The sequence below is a fragment of the Cibotium barometz genome, chromosome 55 (genome assembly GCF_041138505.1).
Source record: "Cibotium barometz isolate CiBa-2024 chromosome 55, ASM4113850v1, whole genome shotgun sequence".
Classification (NCBI taxonomy): Eukaryota; Viridiplantae; Streptophyta; class Polypodiopsida; order Cyatheales; family Cibotiaceae; genus Cibotium; species Cibotium barometz.
The window spans coordinates 32111762-32137113 of NC_141100.1; the positions used below are offsets into that span (position 1 = coordinate 32111762).

A 25352-nucleotide genomic window follows, 5' to 3' on the forward strand; every position below is an offset into this window, starting at 1 on the left:
AAATCTTAAAAGGCCTTTGAAAAAGCTGTGTAAGCTATTCTAAGGAAGTTTGAGGACATTAATACCTATTGTGCTCTAGATCTCATAAGTCTCATAAACACTCTTTAATAAATCTCATAAGAAAAAAAGCCTTTGAAACCAACCCTAGAAATTGAAGGGCAACCCTGAAACTTCATTTGAAGGGAAGCATCCTTAGAATTTGAGGGGAGCCAACCCGAGAATTTGAAGGGCAACCTCGAAATTTCAGTTTAAGGGATTATGCTAAACCTCCATGTCTATGTGAAGGGATTGGAAGGGCATATTACCCATCCCCCCCCCCCCCCCCCCCTTCCAAAACTCAGCCGTTCTTTAACATTGAGCAAAAAAAGGGGAAAGAGCCCAGAAAAGGGCAAGATATCCCTCGCGATGGAGGACGAGTCTCCCCCGTCCATCCCTCGACCCATACGAGAAAAGGGGGGCACACCCTAGCAGGCTTGATTTTTGAGGGGCACCCTTGACCTTCAAAATTGATGTGTTTGGAGAAATATGGCAAATTTTTTTTTGGGTAATTTACTGTAATTTTTTGATGGGCATGTTAAAATTTTGCAAGTATACTGTAGAAGGTTCTGGGTTCAAAACCTGCTGGCTGTTGACATGGCACGGAAGCACACACGCACACGAGCACGAAAGATCCCCAAATTTTTCTTTTGCAAGTATAAAGCTCAGAAACAGGCATGATGCCGGTCAAAAAGCAACTATACACCCTAGAAACCCATAATGAGATTCAAATTTGAGGAATGGTCATTGGTGAGTGACAACTTAGAAGTGTGGTTATTGGTGTTCTTGTACAAAGTACTTACTGTATGGAGTGGGGGGGGGGACTGTAGGGAGTGTAACAAGTCACCAGGGCAGTCAAAGATCTCAATCCGAAGACCAAGCTGCACAATTTTGCAACTGTGGAGGCTGTGGACACTGGGTAGCTCCAAAGCCTGCAGCAGCAAGTGGTGCAGTCCCCCCCATTGATCAAAAAAGAGTCAATAAATAATTCGTTTCTTTTTTTTTAACGGCACCTGCAACTGTTTCCCTAACCTGGGAAGTTGAGTTTTGACAGTCGCATTTTCACCCAGCTTGCCACGTGGTATTACACCCCCGCAGTAAATAATCCATCGGCAGCGGTGAAAACGTGCCCGCTCCGTATAAATCGCACATTCTGATTTTTTCTTTTGGGGCTATTTTTTAAAAAAACTACCGATCCAAGGTATGGCTTTATTTCAATTATTTGATTTTTGAGCTCTTTTTTTTTTCTGGGTGATATATTAACTAGTCGATAACGGGAAACCCACGTAGATTAGCAGCTGTGAGCACATCAAGATTCCTGACATTTAAAAATTGCGGATTTTTTTATTGAATTAAAAATGACTCGAGAGGAAGAATCTTGCACCTAGACTTGATTGCCATTTTTTTAAAATTAAAAAAAGTGCTTGCGTGACATCTCAATAATAGAGGGGAAGAGCATGCGGAGTTTCATTAAAAAAAAAAACCCCCTGGAAAATTCCGGTCCCGAATTTAATATACCATACAATTGCCCCTATTGGTTGAAAATGTCAAATAACATTTTTTAAAACGCGGTAAGAAGAAAAAAATAAGCCGTTTAGGCCGTTGACTAGGACTAACGGCAGGGTGACGGCGTGCCGAAAGCGGTGGGTCAGGTCGCCACGTTAACTACTAGGCTAGTAGGCTCCCACCCGGCGGACACGACGTCGCGTCGAGCCACTTGACGGCCGTCAGACTTAGCGGCCCGTGTCGTGAAATTTTTGCCGGTACGTCGGGAGACGACGGCAATCGTCGCTGCCATGATAAGAAGCGCCCAGCGCAGTTGGCTCAACTCCCCTCGCTCTCTCTCTTCCTGCTTTTCTGCTTTCCTGTTTCTTGCATTGCCCCGGCACCATTCTGAAAAACCAAAGCTCTTCCTCTCTCAATCGCGAAGGCAGTTGCATTACCCAAGTGCGGAAAAGTAAAAGCTTTCCTTCTGATTTTGCAGATACACAGTGAAAAAGCCGACATTGATCGCAACAAACAGAGGAAATTTAGGGTTTCGCCTGGGGAGGAATGCAAAATAATTAGGGTATAGATCCTCACCAAGTTGAAGGATTAGGCTATGATAGGCTTGGTCGAAGGCAAAGAAGGCAACTGTAGCTAATGGGCACCTCTTCTGGGACATCCATTTTCTAAGCTTTACTCCACAAACCCCCTCGCTCCCTTCTTTTTTCCCTGCATCGGAGCTATTAAGCTCTTTTGTTATCCACAGCCATGGGGGCTGACGAGAAGACCATCAGTCTGGAAGCTCTCAATTCAGAAACTGTTGATTTGGTAAGAAGCTGCTATGCTACCTTTTTCTGACAGTCACATGCCCTCAGCGTTGTGGGCTAAGCCGATTTGCTGCGTTTAAGCTGTGTTTTCTTATGAACTGTTTTCTCTTGTATGCTTTAATCTTGGCAGGAGCGGATCCCCATCGAGGAGGTTTTTGAGCAGCTCAGATGCACCAAGGAAGGTCTGAGCTCGGTGGAGGGAGAGAACCGCCTCCAGATTTTCGGATTCAACAAGCTAGAGGAGAAATCCGTAAGGCTTCTGTAGCTTCAGCTGTAGATCTACTTGAAACCCTGCCAAGTTTTTTTTATTTCTTTTGTTTCTTGGGGATCTTTCAGCTGTTTACAGTCCATTGAGTTCTCATCATCTGATCTTTCAAGCTTGTGAATTTAAATGTCATCTTTGTATTTTATGGTTCCTTCCTGCCTTGGTGCACTTCAAACTCTGCAGTCTTAGCCTCTGGTTGGAAGCTTGTTTACAAGTAAAACTAGAAGGGAGAGTTGTCTTCTAGCTCAACATAGTAGCCATATCCATATGGCCTTGCTTATACTAAGGGTTATCTATGTACCCATATGTACTTTCTCTAGCAGTTTTAACAGTATGGTTTCTTCTTGTCCAGATTTTTGCTGCGTAATTTCCATGTGTCACCACCTTGCACTACTGTTACAGTACGCTTTTCCCTTACCTGGGTACCAGATCATCTTGCTTGAATTGTTGGTGTGCCTTTCCCTTTCCTGAAGCTCTCCTGTTTCCATGCTATCCCTTTGATTCTCCCAGGCAGAGTTGTTGCGTGTATGATCAATATGCACTTGCTGCTAACCTCATGCAATCTCCTAAGTATGTGTTGCTTGGAGTCGTTAGCTTGAGCCATTTCATGTTTCATCCACATTGAGTAATTTGGTTTAACCATATGCAATTGCTTTTAAAGTTTGGTTTCTTCTTTCTCTAGGTAGATTTCAACTTTTGCCATGTTGTTCTGTACCATTACCTAGAATGTGTAGCCCATTTCAAGTGGCTTTGCTCTACTAGAGCTATAATTATCTCTGCAGATGTTTGATGTATATGTTATGGTGTTCAGGAAAGCAAAATTCTTAAGTTCCTTGGTTTCATGTGGAACCCACTTTCATGGGTTATGGAAGCTGCAGCTATTATGGCAATTGCCCTGGCGAATGGCAAAGTCAGGGGAAAGGTATGGACTATGTACTTTACTTTGCTTGGGTCAGGGAAAGGTTCGGTTACTTGTATTTTGTGAGTAATGCACATGGTACTGGAAAAATCTGATTATGTGTGCTAATTTCTTAACCACAGAAAACCCCTCCAGATTGGGAGGACTTCCTCGGGATCATGGTTTTGCTCGTGATCAACTCTACCATCTCTTTCATTGAAGAGAATAATGCAGGCAATGCAGCAGCAGCTCTCATGGCCAAACTGGCACCAAAAACAAAGGTTTGTTTTCATTTTCTCAGTTACTTGGTTTGGTTTGTCTACTCTTACAAAAGGGAATGAAATGGTCATATATTAGCAATCCTTTTTCTGCCTGCTTGGTGGATGAAGCACTGGTGAGTGTTTAAAATGGTTCCATTCCCTGTAATGGTGCTGCCTAATTTCAGGTTCTTCGAGATGGACAATGGAGTGAACAGGATGCTGCAATACTTGTTCCAGGAGATATAATTAGTGTCAAACTGGGTGACATTATTCCTGCTGATGCACGACTTTTAGATGGTGATCCGCTGAAGATTGACCAGGTACAAATTAACACAGCTTGCTAGGAGTTAAGTTGGGTAGATGGGGATCTTTCCTGTATTATACTTACTCTTCACATTGTGGCTGTGCAGTCTGCTCTGACAGGGGAGTCCTTACCTGTAACCAAGAAACCAGGAGATGAGGTATTTTCTGGGTCAACATGCAAACAGGGTGAGATCGAAGCTGTCGTGATTGCAACAGGTGTTCACACCTTCTTTGGCAAAGCAGCCCATCTGGTGGATTCGACTAACCAAGTTGGTCATTTCCAGAAGGTAAACTTTCAGTACTGTGAATTTGGTGTTTTGACAGTCTTTCTGGCCATCTGCACATAACAACAAACAGCTGGTATCAACCAGTGGTCCTGTGTACAAGTGCCTTTCCAGTAGGCAGTCAATATGCAAACCTGCTTGATGACATGTGTGCTGTCACATCATGTAGTCTATTCTATGCATAAATGTGGACCTACTCTTGGGAGCAGATTGCATGAATGGGGATGTCAAAGCATGTACTATATGTTATGTGTTTTGGGAGTTGATGGTTTGAAGCTCTGTGTGCGGAACTCGTATATGAATCTTTAATTTTGTGAAGTTCAAGAACTTCTTTGAATTTATCATTGCCACATCTAGTTTGTTTCTGTTGGTAGGCTTAGGTCCTCTTCAGTCATGTAACTTTTGAAATTGGTACTGGTGTATTTTGAACTTCGGCAAGCTTGAGTGTGCTTCTTGATGAGGCTGTTCATTTTTGGCCCTAATGGCCGGTGGATCATGTCAATACAAGTTCAAGCGTTATATAGATTTTGTTTTGCAGGTTTTGACTGCTATAGGGAATTTTTGCATCTGCTCAATTGCTATCGGAATAGTTGTCGAGATTATCGTCATGTATCCCATACAACACAGAGCTTACAGGGAAGGGATTAACAATCTCTTAGTCCTCCTTATTGGAGGAATCCCCATTGCCATGCCCACGGTGCTTTCTGTCACAATGGCGATTGGATCTCACCGACTATCGCAGCAGGTCAGATATAAATTTTCTGCCACAAGGTTCTGAATCTATTTGTTCTTTGTGCATGTAAATGGCTGATCTTTGTGTTTACTGATAATCAGGGTGCTATAACAAAGCGCATGACTGCCATTGAAGAAATGGCTGGAATGGATGTTCTTTGCAGTGATAAGACAGGAACACTTACATTGAATAAACTCACAGTGGATAAAAATTTGATCGAGGTAGGGGCTGCTGTTTTTTCTTAATTCTCTCTATGTGAGATAAGATTCTATCATTTGTTTTTTATGTCTCTCTATGAGCTCCGATAAATTTGCTTTGTTATTGTCATTTGTGCAGGTCTTCTCAAAGGGAGTGGACAAAGACATGGTGGTTCTTCTGGCAGCAAGAGCCTCTAGGACTGAGAATCAAGATGCCATTGATACAGCCATTGTTGGCATGCTAGCTGATCCGAAGGAGGTAAACTAGACCTTAAAGAGTTTGTCTTTCACTAATGTAAGAAAGAATGGTATTGTGGCAAGTTGTAATGCTTTTAGGCACACGAAGGTAATGCTATGAGTGCTCATTCTGACACCTACATACATTGTTAATGCTTCTAGACAACAATTCATCTTGTTTGGATTTGCGATTCTGGCAGGCCCGTGCCAATATCACAGAAATACACTTTCTTCCTTTCAATCCCGTGGACAAGAGGACAGCACTTACGTACATTGATGCTGATGGGCGATGGTATAGAGCCAGTAAAGGGGCTCCAGAACAGGTACTTACCTTTTGTCAAAAGACTGTGTTTGTCACTGAATCCTCCCAGTAGTGATTCTGTAATGATGCTCATTTTTCTTGGTGTATTGTTTGAATTGTAGATCCTCGCGCTTAGCCATAACAAGTCAGAAATCGAGGCAAGAGTGCATGCAGTAATTGACAAGTTTGCAGAGCGAGGGTTGCGTTCACTGGCAGTTGCCCGACAGGTGCTTATACTTGAGAAAAGCCACCAGATATTACAAGCTGTTATTTGCACTTGACCATTTGTTCTGCAGGCATCACAAATTGCATTGCCTTGAAAATGGGTTTGCAATACTTGCAGGAAGTGCCTGATAAGAGCAAAGAAAGCGAAGGAGGCCCTTGGCATTTCTGCGGATTACTGCCCCTGTTTGATCCTCCTCGCCATGATAGTGCTGAGACAATCCGCCAAGCTTTGAATTTGGGAGTGAATGTCAAGATGATAACAGGTAATGTTCTGTTTTACAGAAATTTCGATCTAGAGTAAACACTCGCATTGGTTATGGCTGTTGAGTGGTTTCCTAGAAATTCTAGGTTAGTCCCCCCACCCCCCCCCCCCCCCCCCCCCCCCACAAACAACCACCGCCCCCTCCACCCCCCAGCCCCTTCCAAATTAAACAATTGATGTGTTACGTTATCTTGCTTGTTTCTGCCTGCTGTTTTGCATTCATATCTGATATCTAATATTGTGCTCTTAGGGTTTCAAAACCTGAGAAAGGTTTGTGAATTGTAACGTAATCAGTGTCATGATGCTCGTACTGAGCAGATCTCAGAAATAATGTCATTTCTTTGTGTTACTAGGCGACCAGCTGGCTATTGCAAAGGAGACTGGCAGGCGGTTGGGTATGGGGATTAACATGTACCCATCGTCATCTCTGCTAGGACAGCATAAAGATGAATCGATTGCTTCTCTTCCTGTGGACGAGCTCATTGAGAAGGCTGATGGGTTTGCTGGAGTGTTTCCAGGTTTGCACATGTCTTTTCCCACCTTAATAAGACGTGGACTTTGCTTAGAAGGCCATGGTTGTTTCCATGCTTGCATTCTAATCTGCTACTAATGTTCAGCTTTTTTTAAAGGCGCATGTTTAATGGTTAACTGAATGGGTTGGTGCTTATCCCTGAGCAGAGCACAAATATGAGATAGTCAAACGGCTACAAGAGAAGAAGCACATCTGTGGAATGACTGGTGATGGTGTGAATGATGCCCCTGCTTTGAAAAAAGCAGACATTGGGATTGCTGTTGCTGATGCAACAGATGCTGCAAGAAGTGCATCTGATATTGTGTTGACAGAGCCCGGTTTGAGTGTCATCATCAGTGCTGTCCTTACAAGTCGTGCAATCTTCCAGAGGATGAAGAACTATACAGTAAGAACTAACCCATCCTTAGAGTGTTTTGATGGTTATGATGGTGAGCTTAAGGTGATTGACTGTAGCTGCTGTGGTTAACCTTTGATTGCAGATATATGCCGTGTCTATCACCATCCGTATAGTGGTAAGATTTGGATTTGATTTTACTGGTTTATTTCTGCACAATCTTTCTAATTAAGGAACTGGGTGGTCATGATGCCAGCTGACCTCTTTCTTGCATTATGTGATGCAGTTGGGCTTTCTGCTCCTGGCTCTGATTTGGCAGTTTGACTTCTCTCCCTTCATGGTTCTTATCATTGCCATACTAAATGATGGTGAGTCAAAGAGAGTTGTAAATGCACAAAATACATTACCCCTGTTTTCAAGGCTATGCAGTTCATTTTAGGGGTTTTACAGACCGTCTCCCTGGCCATTGGTACGGGAATTCTGGCTGCATGTAGAGCTTGCTGTACAGGCAATATCCCCTGTGCCAACGCAGCAGAATGGTGGGGGGATTATCTGTAAAGATCCTGAGATTCACCTGTTAACCATAACGATTCTCTCTGCATTCTGATAGGTACCATCATGACCATCTCCAAAGATCGAGTTAAACCCTCTCCATTACCTGATAGCTGGAAGCTGAAAGAAATTTTTGCAACCGGTGTTGTTCTTGGAACTTACCTCGCAATTATGACAGTTGTTTTCTTCTGGGCAGCTCATAAAACAGACTTCTTTCCAGTAAGTGAAGTTTTTTTCCCCATAATGTGGCATGTAATTCTTTGTTCTAGCTACATGCTCCCAATAACTCTATATCAAACATTTGCAACATCTGTCTGCAGAGAGTCTTCCATGTCAGGGATATAAGCTGGAGTAATAGTCAGCTCACTGCTGCAGTGTACTTGCAAGTGAGCATTATAAGTCAAGCGCTTATTTTCGTTACCAGATCTAGAAGCTGGTCCTTCCTGGAGCGCCCGGGGCTACTGCTTGTGTCTGCATTTGTAGTAGCTCAGCTGGTATGTACTGCTCCATCTGTGAATGCCCATATTATCATCACAAGATTGCCACCATATTACAAAAGCTTGAGCCTGACCTTGGTTTTCTCAATGCTAACAGGTTGCAACCATTCTAGCAGTCTATGCTACATGGGGTTTCGCTAACATAAGAGGTATTGGTTGGGGTTGGGCTGGAGTTATATGGCTTTATAGCGTTGTCACTTATTTACCCCTGGACTTCATCAAGTTCTCAATTCGATACATTTTGAGTGGAAAAGCGTGGGATCTTCTTATTGAACAAAGGGTAATAAATTTGAGGCATTTTCATCAGATTTCAGATTTGAAGTGGCTTATTTTGATCACATTGAACTAAACTAAGCACCACATTTTGACCTTGGTCATATCAAGTGCCTTCATATATCAAATTGAAAACAAATCTTCCTCACATATATTTCAATCTTGTGCAAAGGCGACTGGTGGATTCATGGATTCTTTGAAAAATTTTCGCAGATTGCATTCACGAGGAAGAAAGACTATGGCAAGGAAGAAAGAGAAGCACAATGGGCCCATGCTCAACGAACATTACATGGCCTGCATCCTCCAGAGCCAAGCAAACTGTTCTCTGACAAGAGCAGCTACCATGAACTAACAGAAATAGCTGAACAGGCCAAGAGACGCGCAGAGATTGCAAGGTATAATCCCCTCCTTCCCCTCCTCATTACAACCCCTTCCCTTGTGCAGATGCAACTTGAGAGCTAGTTGGAGTAAGTGTTGAGCATGTTTGGTTTGTTGCCATGTTTTTTTCCACAGGTTGAGGGAGCTCCACACCTTGAAAGGCCATGTGGAGTCAGTTGTGAGGTTGAAAGGATTAGACCTTGATACTATTCAGCAAGCATATACAGTTTGAGGGATTGACTGACTAGTCATCAAAGCCTTTGCAAGGGCTTTGTTGCTGTTCTTGAGTTGAGTTTTTATGACTGCATGCCGAGGAAGGTGCAGATGTTTTATGCAGGACAGATCTTTCATGTAACAAGCTGTAAAATGTTTGTGGTATATAGAGGCAGGAAATGCACAATATCAGATTTAAGTACTGTCAGTGAGAAGAAAGCCTCTCAGCTTCATGACTGTGAGCATTGCTGGAGGTTGTAATTTTGAAATAAAATTGATTCTGACATGTGCGTCGAGCTTGACTTGCCAAGTCATAAAAATTCATAAGCAGAGAGAGGCTCCCAGTTACAGTGGTTATCCAAACCTTAGGATGGGAGAGGGTGGATGGGCAGGATTGGGTGTCAGTCACCACCTACTGTGGCAGCTTGGATTGGGTGTCAGTCACCACCTACTGTGGCAGCTTGGATGGGCCTGTGCCGACAGGCTCATCTGAAGTGTGGAAACAGCTTCAATGAGGAGAGCAATTCAATTCATGTGAATTGTTCACATAAAACCTTTTTCTCTACAAAACATTTATTTCGAAGTGTTTTTTTTTGGGGGGAAATTTGAGAAAGTTGATACTTAAAAAAATTTGCAAAAAAGTGCCAGAAATTTGAAGAAAACAGCAGGCCAATGCATGAAAGTGTGGGTTAGCAATGTGGGTCTGTAAGCTTAACCTCCGCGTCCCACATTGTCTGTTTACAGCCTTTACCTCCGCTGGACAGTTTTTATGCAATCTTTTACCTTCGCAACACAGTTTCACAACATTGATTAGCGAAATCTAGTCTGTAGTTCGTTCAGAAGAGTGGTTTCATGAGACCTTCCTTTATGCATTTTCTGATTTTTTTTCCCTTTCGAGGTTAGAATAACCTGAGATATTTCCCAGAAGGTAGAAATAGATCTGTTAGCATTGTGGAGGAAGCTCATTCGTGTCGCCAGCAAATTGTTGAACTGAGAAAAATTATTCTCAAGAAGATTCCTTTAAGGTCATCCACTGTAATAGCATATACAGTAGAGGCTAAGGGGGCTTGTTTGCCTAATGGATTTTTAGAGGAGGAAGGGCTCCATTAACAGATATCCTGGCCTATCAAATTGGGTGTAGAGAGCCTTGATAGATAACCTGGCCTGATCATTACCAAACAGGGTGTAGAGAGTCTTGATGAAGTGAAGGCCTAATCCCAAATCCTGGCCTGATCATTATTACCAAATAGGGTGTAGAGAGCCTTGATAGATAACCTTGCCTGATCATTATTACCAAATAGGGTGTAGAGAGCCTTGATCAAGCGAAGGCCTAATCCCCAATCAATTAGAGAGGCCTAATCCCATATCCGTTAAGAGATTGCTTGATGAAGTGAAGGCCTAATCCCAAATCCTGGCCTATCAAATTGGGTGTAGAGAGCCTTGCCTTGATCAAGTGAAGGCCTAATCCCCAGTCCTTTAGAGAGGCGTAATCCCATATCCTTTAAGAGATTGCTTGATGAAGGGCCATTCCAACCTGTCATATGTTTTGTCAAAAAAACAATTTTAATAAACAAAAAGTCTAGGTAGTTTCTTGTGCATGTTCGACTCCTTCTCAAAGAGCGTTGATGGCATCTAGAATAAATCTACCTTTTACAAAGCCTTTTTGTTCTGGTCTAATCCAAGCATCCAAATGGATGGTGAGTGTGAGGGCTAGAGCTTTTTCAAAGATTTTATAGGCATTATTACGCATAGTGATCGGCCCCTAGTGAGAGAGAATATTTTAATCCTCTCTTTTGTGAATTCAATTTATAATGCCTTCATTTATGAAGCTTGGGAGAGCCTCATATCTGAGGAATTCTTTCCATATCATCATTAAGCAGGGAACCAATGTTTCTTTAAATGTTTTGAAGAATTTTGTCGTGAGATAGATCATCAACCTTTGGGATCTTTCCATTCTTCAGCTTCTCAGTACCATCTTTTAGTTCTTGGCTCGAGAAGGGGGGAATTTGGAAGACAGCCACAGAGGGAGGGACAACCTTCTTTCTAGCCCTAGAAATGGCAATACAAGTCTTGCTTTTGTCCTTGGATTGGGGGGTTGGGACATACATGAAAATTTATAAATCACACCTTACCTTGATAAACATTTAAGTTCTATATCTCTTGGCATTATACTTTCCTAACTCTTCCAAAGTTTTTCATACTCATTTAAATGCATCATACATACAATTGTTGAATGTAACTTCACCCCATCCATTTCTCGACACTTTTGCATGTTGCCTACCTACACATGGACCAATAATAAAGGAACAAAGGTATTCCATGCATTAACGTATGTGGTTGTGCTCTATTTTGTGTAAAGGAAGTTTTTTATCATTCCCTTTGAATAAGTTTAAATCCACCTACATTTCTCTTATATTTATTTAAAATAATTATTGAAAATAATCATTATTAAAATTGGGGATCAAATGACACTATGAGATTGTGAATTTAAGTTATTTACTTAAATGTCATTATGTGGTGGTGATTGTAAATGGGTGAATGATAGTCTAGATGGTAAATGGGCAGATGAGGTCATCGGCCACATGGGTTGGCCACTTGTGGATATTTTGGATGGGTGACCAGGATGTGTAAGGATTACAAAAATAAATGAAATCAAAATGGAAAGTGAGGCCAAGGAACACTTGTGGATGACTAGGACGTATACAGGTTGCCATAAATAAAGTCAAAATGGAAAGTGAGGCCAGGCACCTATATGTACTTAGATCTTGATTTAATCAATGGAATTTGAGATTTTGTTCATGCTTATCAGTTGAGTCCGTATTAATCATAAATTGGGAGTGTCATTGTTATCTTGATCAATTATGGAGTTAATTTTATGCCTTGATCTTGCTCCTAAGGATTTATAGGGATACTCTTTTATAATTTAGATTGGTTAAGAGAGTTAAAATATTCATTAGACGCTTCATTATCTTGATTAAAAATTAGTTTGGGTTTCTAGTTTCTTGGCTTTAAGTGTTCTTCTCTATTGAGTTTCTCTTTAGCGTGCTTAAATTAATTACAAGACAATAAAATGTTTGTAGCTCCTCGTAGCTCCTTCAAGCAAATGAAAGCCACAAAAAAGTAGAGAGAGAGAGAGAGAGAGAGAGAGAGAGAGAGAGGACAGAGAGAGAGATCCATTTCTTTCCTATTTGAAAATTAAGGAGCAAGGCAAAGTGCTTAATTTCATTTTAATAATAGCAACCACGTGGAGCTTGCCGCCGTGAACAGAATTGGAGTGTGCAATGACATCTCTGTTGTGCTACACCTACTTGAGCTTTCCCAACATGCAACCCACACAACCCTGTAGAACTTCAATAAAGCATAGAGAGGAAACACAACAAATTTGGGTCCCAACTTTATGGCATCTCTTAAGAGAAGTGCATCTAGAGCTCATTAGCTACTCAAACTTTGGCTGTCTTTGATTAAACATGCCACACTTCAACTCCTTCCTATCTGCACCCTTAAACAACTAGCATCATAAATTAGTGATTAGCAAATGTCTCATTTACTCCACAATGTTCTCACCAATGACAATTACACTTTACTTGAGGTCTCCAACCATGGATGTTTCTTTCCATGACCATGCTACTAAGAAGGTGAAGGTGTCATTAAATCTAGCCTCCTCTAATTGATGTGCAGCGTTGGCCTAGCATAAAACAACAGACAAGAAACTCTTGTAGTGCAAGTGTACTTGCTGCTCCATCCTCACTTCTAGAAATGTGGTAGCAATTGTAACACTAGTAATCCTTCAATTTTAGGAAAAAGCAACAATTTTTGACACTCCTCAGACAACCAAAGTAATAATAATTTTCCTTGTTTTCAATTCTAAATTTTAGTTAGGGATACAATGCTAAAGCTTTTGGCCTTAGAAGTGAAAGGATTTGATATGAAGATATTTCAAGTTAGAGAGATGTTCACATGCTCTATAAAGAAAAGTCTGTGTGGGTCAAAGTGGACACATCATTACTAGTTATTTGCATCAAAAGAACCCATCATTACTAGTTGTTTTTATCAAAAGAACCTATCTCAATGAAAAGTCTCACCATGTATTACATAATCGTGCACCCTTGCAAGTGCATGCAATCCTCCATCTCTCACAATCGACCTAGATTGCCATTCAAGCTCCTTGTTGGAGCACACACTCATGGGTAGATATTATTAATTTTTAATAATAGTAACTCATTATTATTCTCATCTCTCATTCTTTAAGTTGTTCGTTTTCTAGAAGACCACGTTGTTTGTGTGAACTCACAAGTCACAGTTTTTGTAGTGCCACATGTTTAAGCTCACTAGTTCTTGTTTCAAGGTTTGGCCACATCCACTCATAGATATCTTAAATGTATTGTCAAGAACTCAAGATTGAAGAAAGTTAGGTACCCTTCCCCTTGATGACACCATATTACACAATGTAGCTTCCAATCTTGGGGATGATCTTCATGTCAAGCCTAGACACACCACTAATATCCACTTACACATGTTGGAGGGATGCCACTAATCTAGGTGTACACATGTTGGAGGACTATCGATGAGGAATTATGGTGTGATCAATTTTTTTACGAAACATTAAAATTGAAAACATGTTATTGTTGGTGATAGAATTAATGGTTGTTACTCTAGCATGTTAATGTCCTTGGAGAGCCCAAGCATGGAATGTAGCCATTTATATGGTAGTGATGTGTAGACATAGGCTAATAATGGGGTGGGGCACCTTTTCCCTCCTTTTTAGGAGGTTTTTTCCCCCAAGCGTGTGTACACACTCTTATGATGAGTGTGTAAGTGACCTAATCATGTCATTTCATTGGTACTTCACCCATTCTTATCAATCTACTTTGAGTTGTTGTGCTTTTCTATACCTCTGCGTACTTGTTGTTGCATCTCTGTGTGTGTTGCTACCTTTGTCTCCACTCTAACAATTCGTATCAGAGGTAGTTTCTTTTAGCTCTTGTCTCCCTCGCTTACTCTCCTCATTACCTCCTCAATATTGTCTTCTGATTGTCTCAAATTGAGCTATCCTCTTAGGTGGAGAAGGTATACCTTATAGCATGTTTTTAATGGAGTTAACGAAGTCTTTGCAACTTTCGAGCTATTCCGGGCACACTTCGGGGCCTATGCACATGTTGTAAGATTTTTGTATACATCCTAGGGGAGTGCCAAATTGAAATGTCTCTACTCAATTTTAGGTTTTTTGCAATGTAGCAACATAATTTGGCATGTAAACATTGTGTGTATATGCCATAAGTATTATAGGGCCATCATCATGCTTCTCCATCATCATCGACATCACATCTTCGAGCTCATCATCAAAATCTTTGTCAACATCGTCATCATTAATGATAGTATAGGTACAAGGTAACTTTTACACAGCGACTCTAGAGTGTGTATGGCTCAAATTCCTTTTGGCACCTCCATCTTTAGTGTGAGAGCCAAAGTGCATTGGCCATTGTGAGGAACCCGGTGTTTCATGCTCGTGCAAAGCACAATGAGGTGCATTCTCAATATGTCAGGGAGAGGCTCATTGTAGGAGGGATTAGCTTGGATTGTGTCTATACACATAACTATGAGGGTAATAATGGACCGGGCCAATATTTCCCTCCTCATAAGGTTTTTCTCCCCGAGAGTGTGTACACACTTCCATGAGTGAGTGTGTAAGTGACCTTATCATGTCATGTCACTTGTACTTCACTCATTCTCATCAATCTACTTTGAGTGTTGTGCTTCTCTATATCTATGCTTACTTGCTGCATGTATGTGTGTGTTACAACCATAGTGAATTTAAATCTCCATTGACAAGCTCAATATGATAGAGAAGGCTACTAAACACGTCTATATATAACATCTAAAGGTAGAATATCCAAAGGTCATTGTATCATAGATTGGATCGATTTTGACCATCCTATGACTTGGTCTAGATAGGCTACATTGATCACAACACACCTGAATTGGATAACTAGCTAGGATAGTATTAGACTAAACAAGTGATTGTTGGTGTTGGTATAACTTCCAAGAGGTTGTTTTTGGCACCTAGTCAAGACTTCAAGAATGCTCAACACAAAGACTTTGCTTCTCCTCAGATAGGGGACCTAAGAAAAAAAAAGCAATTCATTACCCATGCAGAGTAACAATGATATGGGTGAAGTATTAATTTCTGCTAACATCACATGTTATCTTTTATGTTTAGAACCTCTTCCATTTTGACAATGAGGAGTGTTGATATTTGGGATTGAATAGCAATGTCAAATTGTGAATATTGATCAAAGTTTATTTGATCAATATGGATAGAGTTGTGTGGTAATTATAAATGGGTTAATGGAAAAGTGTAGATTCCAAAGGATGTCATGGATAGGGTGTGGTAGATGAGATCTTGTCCTATAGGGGTTGGCCACTTGTGGATGACATGGATAGGGTGTGGTAGATGAGGTCTTGTCCCATAGGGGTTGGCCACTTGTGGATGAAAAGAACGGATTAGGATATCCAAACCTTTTTGGGACATCTATCCCTAGCCCACTTGAAAATGCATTACCAAAGGGACATTAGTTTTTTTTTTCAAAATCTTAGTATCACGATAAACAATCGTAGTATCACAATAAATAAAATCTTTGTCGTTGATCTCCCACATTCATTGAAAGTAAAAAATAATGTGCTAATGGACCATGCTTCTTGTATATTCTCTTTAAAGATTTTATGTGAAAGATGTACTTCGTGATGATAGGAAAGGTGTTTGAGCAATCTATATGAGGGGTGACAAAATGTAGATTCTTTATAAATTATCGGTGGTGCCACCCAAAAAGGCACTTGCAATTAGGCAATGCAATTGTGCTTGCTTGATAAATCTAGTTGTTTACACTTAGTGTTTACTAGAGGGGGGTTATTCAACATCTACTAAATCAAAGACCTTAATGTTAACATAAATAATAATCCTCTAGATGTGCCTCCCTAGCTCTAATAAAGCCATGCTAGATGGTTGGGAGTGTAGGGATTTGCACTGTCTACTTAAAAAAATCACAGTTCTAAAAATAAAGAGATTCATTCTTGGAGTTCTTCATTAGTGTGTCATCATTTTAGAGGGTGCTTTGTGTGAAGCTACCCGATAATGAAATGATGCATTTGGTCATCCAATTTAAAATATCAACAATAAGAATATCAACCTTAACCCAAAGCTCCAATCGAGTATTGACACGTCAACCTAATTACAAGTCCTTAACCAAGAGGATGGAATTGAAGAGACGTACTAATCCCCACAAAGATTTACTCCATTTCCATCAAATTAGGGTTTTAGAATTCCACTTGGGCTTATTTGTCACACATCTTCGACATTCATTTGGTGGGTCAAAGTTACCATATGTTAATGAATCACCACGTATTATTTGGGGGGAAAATATGTTTAAGATGCGCTGAACAATGCCAACAAAAAAAGTGTTTATGCTATCAAATTGTAAGCAAACAAACCTAGAGTGGGAAATGGCACCCCAAGCAAATGATGCCAATGAAAAGTGTCTATGCTATCAAATAACTCACAATTGAGAGCAGGAACCATAAGGGCCTATTGCATCAACCTTAGATATGGCATTCTTGTTTGATCCTCATAGTTCCACAAGTTACACACACTAAGTGGAAGCTCGAAGTATCATGCTCACATAGATGTTGAATTATGCCCATTTCAATTTTAGGGAGTCTTGTCCACCCAAGACATGGGCAGTGATAAATTAGACAATCACAACTAGTCTCCCTTTTTGGACTTTTGTGAGAATCTCCTTGTTTATGGGTTACCGTGACCCATTTCCCTACCATTGTTTTAAAACAATTGTGGGCATGGGTGGCATCCAAGTGCGTGAAGGCTTGCTGATTTGACACCCCTCATGATTTTAAATTGCATGCACACACCTTGGGGAGGTCAGCTCCTATAATGACTTTAAATTGTAAAGGTGTATACCCATACCTTGGGGCCTTATGATGGGATTTCAGTAACGAGCCTGACTGATATAAAGAGCCAGGTTAAAGGTGGGACGGGAGGAGGTGGCAAAGGGTGTGGCTATGGCTGGCTTTTAGGCTGTCAAGTGGCTGGCCACAGACAGAGGAGGCTTTATTTTACGATGGATTGCCACCTAATAATAGTTGTTGTACTCAAGTCGCGCACCATGCGCGCAGGCCCTACCGCACACCCACGCGCTCATGGCCCTACCCGCAGTGACGACTCGATCAGCCGCAGCAAGCAAGCACTTGAGCTTCGTACTCGGGACTCGGGAGTCGGCACCTACTATCTATAGTTCTTAGCTTTAAAGGGTGATTCCTGACGGCAATGTCGTCGAATTTTAACGTCTGGACGTCGACCGTAGGACCGCTTTGTCTCCGTCTCCTATGACGGACGTCGGTTAATCACCACCTCGCAGAGAGAGCCCACCATTGCGGCGCCCGCAACCTCCTTGTTGGATACTAATAATAATAATGCAAAGTCTAGAGGCTGTTCTCACGGATCCTCAGATGGGCATTTGGAGCGCAGCGTACAGTCGATCACGCTGGCTGCCCTCGGGCCTCCGGTGGTGGGCTAAAAGGTGTAGATTTCTTAAATCTAAGAGCACCTTTCCATGCTTCGTAATGTGGAGATCATTTCTAGATTCAGGAAAAGGAGCTCACAACTGGTTGCAAATTTCACAATGCATGGAAACTGGCCCTATATATGCAATGTCTACCCGGCAATTCCAAGCATTTTATGCATCAGCATTGAGCATCATATCTTCCACGTTCTTCTATTCAGTAAAAATTTCTCCTCATAAAGTCACCCCCTGGGCCTTTGACACGTTGGCTCGTTTAAAGTTCAAACGAAACATCTCTCCAGATTTGTAGCATTTCAAATCTCACACACATACATATCTATGTATATATCTATATAGATATATATACATATATATATATATATATGTATGTATGTACATACATATACATACATACATATATATATATATGTATATGTATGTACATACATATACATACATATACATATACATATATATGTATATATATATATATATATATATAAATATATATGTATATGTATACATATGTGTATATATGTATACATATACATATACATATATATTTATGTAATATATATATATATAATATAATATACATATATATGTAAATGTAATATACATATGTATGTACATACAATACATATATATATACATACATACATATATATGTATATATGTATATATATACATATACATATACATATACATATATATGTATATATATATATATATATATATATATATATATATATATATATACATATACATATATTATGTATGTACATACATATACATACATATACATATACATATATATGTATATATATATATATATATATATATATATATATACACACACACACACACACACATATATATGTATATACATATATATACACATATATTTCTCATACAAGACCAGTGGAAACTCTTAGTGGCTCAATTGATCTTGGATCTTGCTCAATAGATCATATCTTTGCGTATCTCACTGCGTTTGTTTAGATGTTGTAGGGCTCTCTTTGATAAGTCTTATCACTTTAGAAAACTAGTTTACATGCTGTAGAGATCTCTTTGTTGATAAGTCTCCTCACTTTAGAAAATTAGTTTAGATGTTGTAGAGCTCTCTTTGATAAGTCTAATCACTTTATAAAATTATTTTACATTTCTTATTATTACCCATTGATGTAACTCTCTTCATTTTCGACTTCAAAATCAACTAGAAAGTATTGCATTAGGAAAAATTTGGACTCACAAACTGACCCACTAAGGGCTTTCTCTCTCTTCGATGAGTCAAGGAAAAGTGCAAAAATAATGTTATAATATTGCTCCTCTCTCTTCTCTTTTTGAATCTTGTACATCTCAAAATATTAGTTTTATAATAGATTCACTTATTATTTTATTGACTGTCCAAGAATTGTACCAGACCTCCTCAGAACTTGAATATCTCAAAAACTCTTTTTTTATTTGAGCTGGTTTCGAATATCTCAAAAGATATGACATTCTTAAATGCCCAGATTCATTCGTGAGACTGAGAAACAATCATTTCGTGATTCTAGAAGGATTTTATCTTTAAAATGGAATATCTTGATTTGTACTTTGTATTTCATAATTTCTTTTTACAAGTACGTAGATCCGTGCTTTATCTACATTCTGGTGCATTTTTATGTTTTTTATAGAGATTTGAAGAGAATGGACATTTTTTAAGATTTTAAGAATGTGTTTAGATTTATTATTTTAGAGAATAGTGCATTACGAATTTTCCTTTTTTTGTGATAGAGCTTCTTCTTCTCTTTAGGTCATTTCTTCTTTCCATAGCTCATTTCTTCTTCTACTTTCAAATTTGCATCTCTAAACAGTTTGTATTTCCCTCCTGTTCTATTGCACTTGTTCACACTGCAAAGCTAGAGAATGAAGAGTGATTTGATTTTTTGGTGCCGTTTTCTTGGAGCCAACAAACCATTTCTCTCTTCATTAATCTTGCTATCAAGAAAAGAAACAACAAAGAGACAACACAGAGAAGCAACAGAGAACAAAAATGGAGGTTTGCAATGTTTTGATGTTGGTTATGTTCAATTGAGTTCTATAAGTTATGTTTTCCTATTGGTTATGTGCATTACTATTCGTAAATAATAAAGTTGATAGTAAGATATGATTTACTGTTGGTTAATAATAATAATATGTACATTACTGTTGGTTAATAATAATAATATGTGTTAAAGTTGGTGTTAAGTTACACGTGTTAATAATCATGAAATTTTGTGTAAGTTTTCTTGTAGGCATTGATTGTACTCAATGGAGATAGTGATGTATCTAAGTGTTTCTAGTTTTTTGATGTTTTAGGAAGCAAAAAGCTCTAAGAAGAGAAGTATACACTTCCAGCTACATGAAGAGTATGCCCCATTGTACAAGAGAATTGAGGTTTCAATGATGAATCCATCGGTGATGCAATTACACAGAATAGCAAGGAAAAAATATATAGATCTTTGGGTTGATGGGTCTATATATCCACGTGATCCTATTACACAACAATCTCCCCAATTCTCAAGACTAACATCATTTGTCAAGCATGTTTGTGAGGGTAATGCAAGGTTACGAGGTTATACTTGGAGACTTGCAACCCAAGCCCATGTTTCTGCACAACAGATCATGAAACTTAATAGATCATTGTTGGCAAAATAAGAAGAGAACAATGTTTTGCAAGATGCTATACATGCCATGGTAATGCAAGGTTACGGGGTTATACTTGGAGACTTGCAACCCAAGCCCATGTTTCTGCACAACAGATCATGAAACTTAATAGATCATTGTTGGCAAAACAAGAAGAGAACAATGTTTTGCAAGATGCTATGCATGCCATGGTAATGCAAAATGCCAGTTTGATTAATGTGAGATCCCCCTGTTCCCACCAAGCAACAGATTCGGGGTACTAGCAGCGGAAGTAGCACTTCTCACGCGGGACAGGGGTCCCACATTCGGGGCCTCGCCCACGGATATCCGGACAAGAGACTAATCCGACGGTTGTTTCAAAACCGAACCCGAAAAAACTTCCTTTATCCGAAAAACACGGGTGATTCCACCAAGAAAAAAAAAACTTTTTACTCTAACGTAGTCAAGATCATTTTTGATCAAGCTGATCCAATTGCATCTTCAAGATACTTGATCAGATCAAGGAAGAAACTTGCACTTGGATCATTGGGATCAACGCTTTTCTCCCCATTCAAGAGGCACAGCCGTTGATTCCTATCCATAGAACAATTACTGTCCGAGATTTACTTTATCTATCGTAATAACAAAAGTTGAATCTCGATTTACGGATCCATCAGTCCAGCCTAACCCCATCCAATCCCATGGGTTAGCCAACCGCCCAACCACTGTAGTGATGAGATCCAATTTAGAATTTTATTTTTGTCCGGAGTACCAGGGAAAAGAGTTCCCAGGCCCCCTAGCCAGACGTTCATGTAAAAATAAAACTAGTCACACCACTCACACACCCAATATGAAATTGCCTTTTTCATAGATTCAACCAGATTTAAAACAATCCTTTAATAAAACCATAGTATCACTGATCACCATCTTCCAAGTTATCCGGTTGATTCTTAATTTCCCATCATTCCTTCATCAGAGTATCTATGGCATCATTGGCAACTAGAACGCTCACCACCTGTCCACACAGGGGCCGTTTCAATAGTTCCTAGCCCATAATACTCGGCAATATAATCACTTATCAAGATGGACTCTCGTTGAAGATCAGCAAGATCAACCAACAGATCCATATAAAGAGCCATGGACTCATCCATTGAAGACCAGCAAGCTCAATCAACCAGATCCATGCCCGGTTTCAGAAAACAACTCTTACTCCTTGTTCCAATATCTTCCTCGATGCACGCGTGGGTATCCTAGGCGACCCAGAGCCCGAGCACCGTATGGTCAGCACCCTCTAGGATCCTTCGTCGCAGGTGACCTAGCGCTTCACTCATAGGCCGCTTTCTTGGCCCCTCATCCACCGTACCGGAAGCTCACCATTTTAATCGCACCGAGGCTGGTCAAGACCTCGGCCGACCTTGCTACGCGAGACGTCCTCCATTGACTCTCCGTCAGCAGTTGCAACTTTATCAGTTAGGTCTCCACGACCTTAATCACAAGATGGTCAAAATGCTTTCCCAGCATTCTTGACATAAAACAGTCATTTACAAACAGCATTTACAAACAGTCACAAAATATAGTTTCTATATTAACTCTCATTTTTCCACATTATCCCTCATCAATCCACATTGCTTATTCCACATTCCAGTTATATGTGTACTCATCCCATCATATCATTTTCCATCTCATCACTTCAGATTTCTTCACATCACATATCATATATTCACATCCATACATATATCCACATCCACATCCATACATCCACATCTACATCCATGCATCTATTTTCACATCCACATCTACATGCACATTCATGCATCCTTATCCATACATCCACATCTACATGCACATGCACATTCACATCCATACATCCACATCTATATGCTTACATTCACATCTACATGCATACGTCCATACATACACATCCACATTTACATCCATATTCTCACCCTATCACAACCCATATACATCTTATCCCATCACATACACTTCTTACCTCATCCCATACACATCCTATTACTTCTTAACTCATCTTATCACATCCTAACTCATCTCTTATGCATACCTCTATGCATGAAATTCAATTATGCTAAAAGTAACTCTTTTATAATAAAATATTCATCTCTTATGCATACCTCTATGCATGAATTTCAATTATGCTAAAGTAACGCTTTTATAATAAAATATTCATCTCTTATGCATACCTCTATGCATGAATTTCAATTATGCTAAAAGTAACTCTTTTATAATAAAATATTTATCTCTTATGCATACCTCTATGCATGAAATTCAATTATGCTAAAAGTAACTCTTTTATAATAAAATATTTATCTTTTATGCATAATATAAAAATTTAATTTTTTCATGATTACTATGAAATTCTTTCAATTAATCTAGGATGATATTTCTTAGAATATGGTAGGAAATCCTCTTTTCATGCTTTGAATGAAATTATTTTATGTGTAAATTTTTATAAAATTTTACCATAGCTCCGCTACTATAACTAATAAATCTCAATTATTTTAAAAGATAAGGCTTATCTTTAAGGGAATGATTAGAATGATCCCTAATAGGATCATTAACCCTTAATGGATTAAATAAAAAAATAATCATAAACTAAAAGCATAGATAAAAAAATCATTAATTTATTCTTAAGCACAGATTAATCTTGGATTAAGGAAAAGCTTTATGAAAAGCTTCCTTTGGATTAAGAATGGGTCATGAGTATGACTATTTCTTAAGTGAGAGAGAGAAAAAACCATTAGAATTAAACATAAATGGAAATTTATGTAATTCTTTACTATCATTAATTAATTAACTTCAATAGCATTTCAAAAACCATACCAATTAAGCTTCTCAAGCTTGAGAGGGGTTGAGAAGAGAGAAACATTGAGAAATTATAGAAAAGATCAAAATTCACCATACTTACCTTACAATTTGCTTGATTCTTTATTCACGGTAGAGGTCCCCAACCAATCAATTGGTTTAATATGTTGATGGAGCCACCAATGGGGATTGAAGAAAGAGAGAAGTGTCAAAAACTAGTGAATTATTAAAGAATTCACAGTTCTTGGCTTAGGTGGAGTAGAGTAACAATGCATAAGACACTATATTTTTTTCAACAAGGGAAGGCTTCTATTTATAGGAAAAATTGAGCTCCTAACCAAACAAACTGATTCTAGAATTTTCCAAGTCAGTTTGGTCACTTTTTGACCATTTTTAGGTCAGTTAAGCTAACTTTTTGGAACTAGACTTGAATGAGAAGAGAGGAGAGATGAAATATCTCAATTTTTATGAGTTTAAAACTCATTCAAGCATGTGAAATATGCACCTCCTTTAAAGAACTCCCCTTCCTTACATATGTGTCAAAATGGAATCATTATACCCAAAATATCTCATATTTTTAATATTGCTTATAGTTTTTTACTAATAAACCTTGTACATTTTCAACTCTTCATCTTGTGTGAGCATTTACTCATTTTTGGATACCCAAAATATCTCATATTTTTAATATTGCTCATAGTTTTTTACTAATAAACCTTGTACATTTTCAACTCTTCATCTTATGTGAGCATTTACTCATTTTTGGGTATCTTCTTTTACAATTTGGATTTATCTCCTCCCTACACATGGATTGATGCTATTGGCCTATAGGAACCTTAATTGGACCATAATCCAAAAATTTCTGAAAATCTAGACCCTTAGGCTAAGATCCTTTATACCCATTTCTAATAAATTCTAATTGCACATTGGAAAGTTCTTTTTGAATTTTTGTTTCAGGGGAACTTATTTTAATAAGATGAGATAATTTTCTATCCAAAAATATTAAAAATCTGAATATTCTCTCTCTAGAATATTTTCTCTCTCTAGGTTAAAACAGTTAGAAACAAGGTCTTTATATTTCTGAAGAGGGATTGATTACAGGGGAAGATACTGGACATCAAAAAGGGGTTGGGGGAGGAATCTTACATTCTACCCCACTTAAAAAATGCGAGATGTCCTCATCTCGCAAACTGGGATAATTTCGCAAGATGCACGAATATGAGACTTAGAGAAAAATTTTTAATCAAGATTAACCACCAAGAAAAGTCTTAAAGAGAGCAAGATTCAAAATAAGAACAAGATTTAAACTTTATTCATTCTCGGAACTTATACAGTAAAGATAGAAGAACTCTTTATACTTCCATAAGCCCGTCCATCATATGGTCACAAAAGCAGCACTCACAAGCTGCACAAGTATAGGGTAATTCATCTATGGGAATAATTCTGTTGGTTATTGCCGCACCTATCTCAGTGGTATGAGGCGATCTAACAAAAGGACCTCTGAGAGACAAACCAAAAACGGGGTAAAGGCATATCTTCTGATGAGGAAGAAAACACGCCAGTAAGAAGACCCGCTCAGAAAACCCAAGATGTCTTGATCTCATGACGCAGTAGTATCGGGGACCCAAACCCAAAGCTTCAATAACCATGGCCAAGCGGACATTGTTACGAAAGTGCTGCTGACCCCAGGGTGTTACCCTAGTTATGTCTTGATAGGTCTGCCATTTGGTCTGAGCTACAGAAGTTCCTAGGTGAGGAAAAAGTGAGCGCTCATACTGTTCTATAAAATCTTTCTTCACAGACTCTCTTGCGTCTTGAAGGTGAGAAATCATCATGGATAAAACTAATTCCTGTTGCCAAGCCATGAAGGAGATTAAGAAGAAGGGAGATCGATGGAAGTAAGATTACTGTGAGCGATAAGTAAAAGTTACGACTTATATAAAGGAAGGAGCCAGCGTAACTTAGAAGCCAACGGTAACTTGCCACTGAAGTTTTACCGTCTTTCCATGATTTGGGTTTGGCACATATTTCTATGAAATACATTAAGAACTCTGAGATGAGGAGGTAAAAGAAGCTTGTAGGCTAAGTCACCTACTTTCATTGAATTCAGATATAAGGCTCACAATATCTGGGGATAACTTCTTATACTCCCCAAGAGATAAAGAATTCTTTTGGGCCGTACTTGAATGAAAACCAAAACCTTGGTATCCAAAAGACCGATTTT

The 25352-nt window shown here is 39.1% G+C and overlaps 1 protein-coding gene and 1 long non-coding RNA gene across 2 annotated transcripts; one reads left to right on the top strand and one right to left on the bottom strand.

The window, feature by feature from the left end:
* The first annotated feature begins 852 nt into the window (after window positions 1–852).
* On the top strand, window positions 853–9378 carry LOC147607622 (plasma membrane ATPase). Its single transcript, XM_086790835.1, has 21 exons — window positions 853–2349; window positions 2479–2598; window positions 3425–3535; window positions 3655–3792; window positions 3957–4091; window positions 4182–4361; window positions 4897–5103; window positions 5193–5312; window positions 5428–5547; window positions 5726–5848; window positions 5949–6053; window positions 6170–6314; window positions 6667–6831; window positions 6992–7230; window positions 7325–7357; window positions 7466–7547; window positions 7790–7950; window positions 8052–8225; window positions 8326–8508; window positions 8715–8896; window positions 9015–9378. Exons 1-21 carry the CDS (start codon window positions 2290–2292, stop codon window positions 9109–9111), a joined length of 2880 nt encoding a protein of 959 aa, XP_086646961.1. The 5' UTR covers window positions 853–2289; the 3' UTR covers window positions 9112–9378.
* Window positions 9166–9890, bottom strand: LOC147607623 (uncharacterized). Its single transcript, XR_015264803.1, has 2 exons — window positions 9541–9890; window positions 9166–9504 (listed from the first exon to the last, which is right to left on the bottom strand). It is a non-coding gene; the product is annotated as an uncharacterized LOC147607623 (long non-coding RNA).
* Window positions 9891–25352: the final 15462 nt, after the last annotated feature.

Coding starts and splice junctions, on each gene's coding strand:
- LOC147607622 (XM_086790835.1), top strand. CDS start 2,290: ATGGGGGCTGACGAGAAGACCATCAGTCTGGAAGCTCTCAATTCAGAA. Junction 7,951..8,051: donor ATAAAACAGACTTCTTTCCA/GTAAGTGAAGTT, acceptor ATCTGTCTGCAG/AGAGTCTTCCATGTCAGGGA. Junction 8,509..8,714: donor ATCTTCTTATTGAACAAAGG/GTAATAAATTTG, acceptor AAATTTTCGCAG/ATTGCATTCACGAGGAAGAA.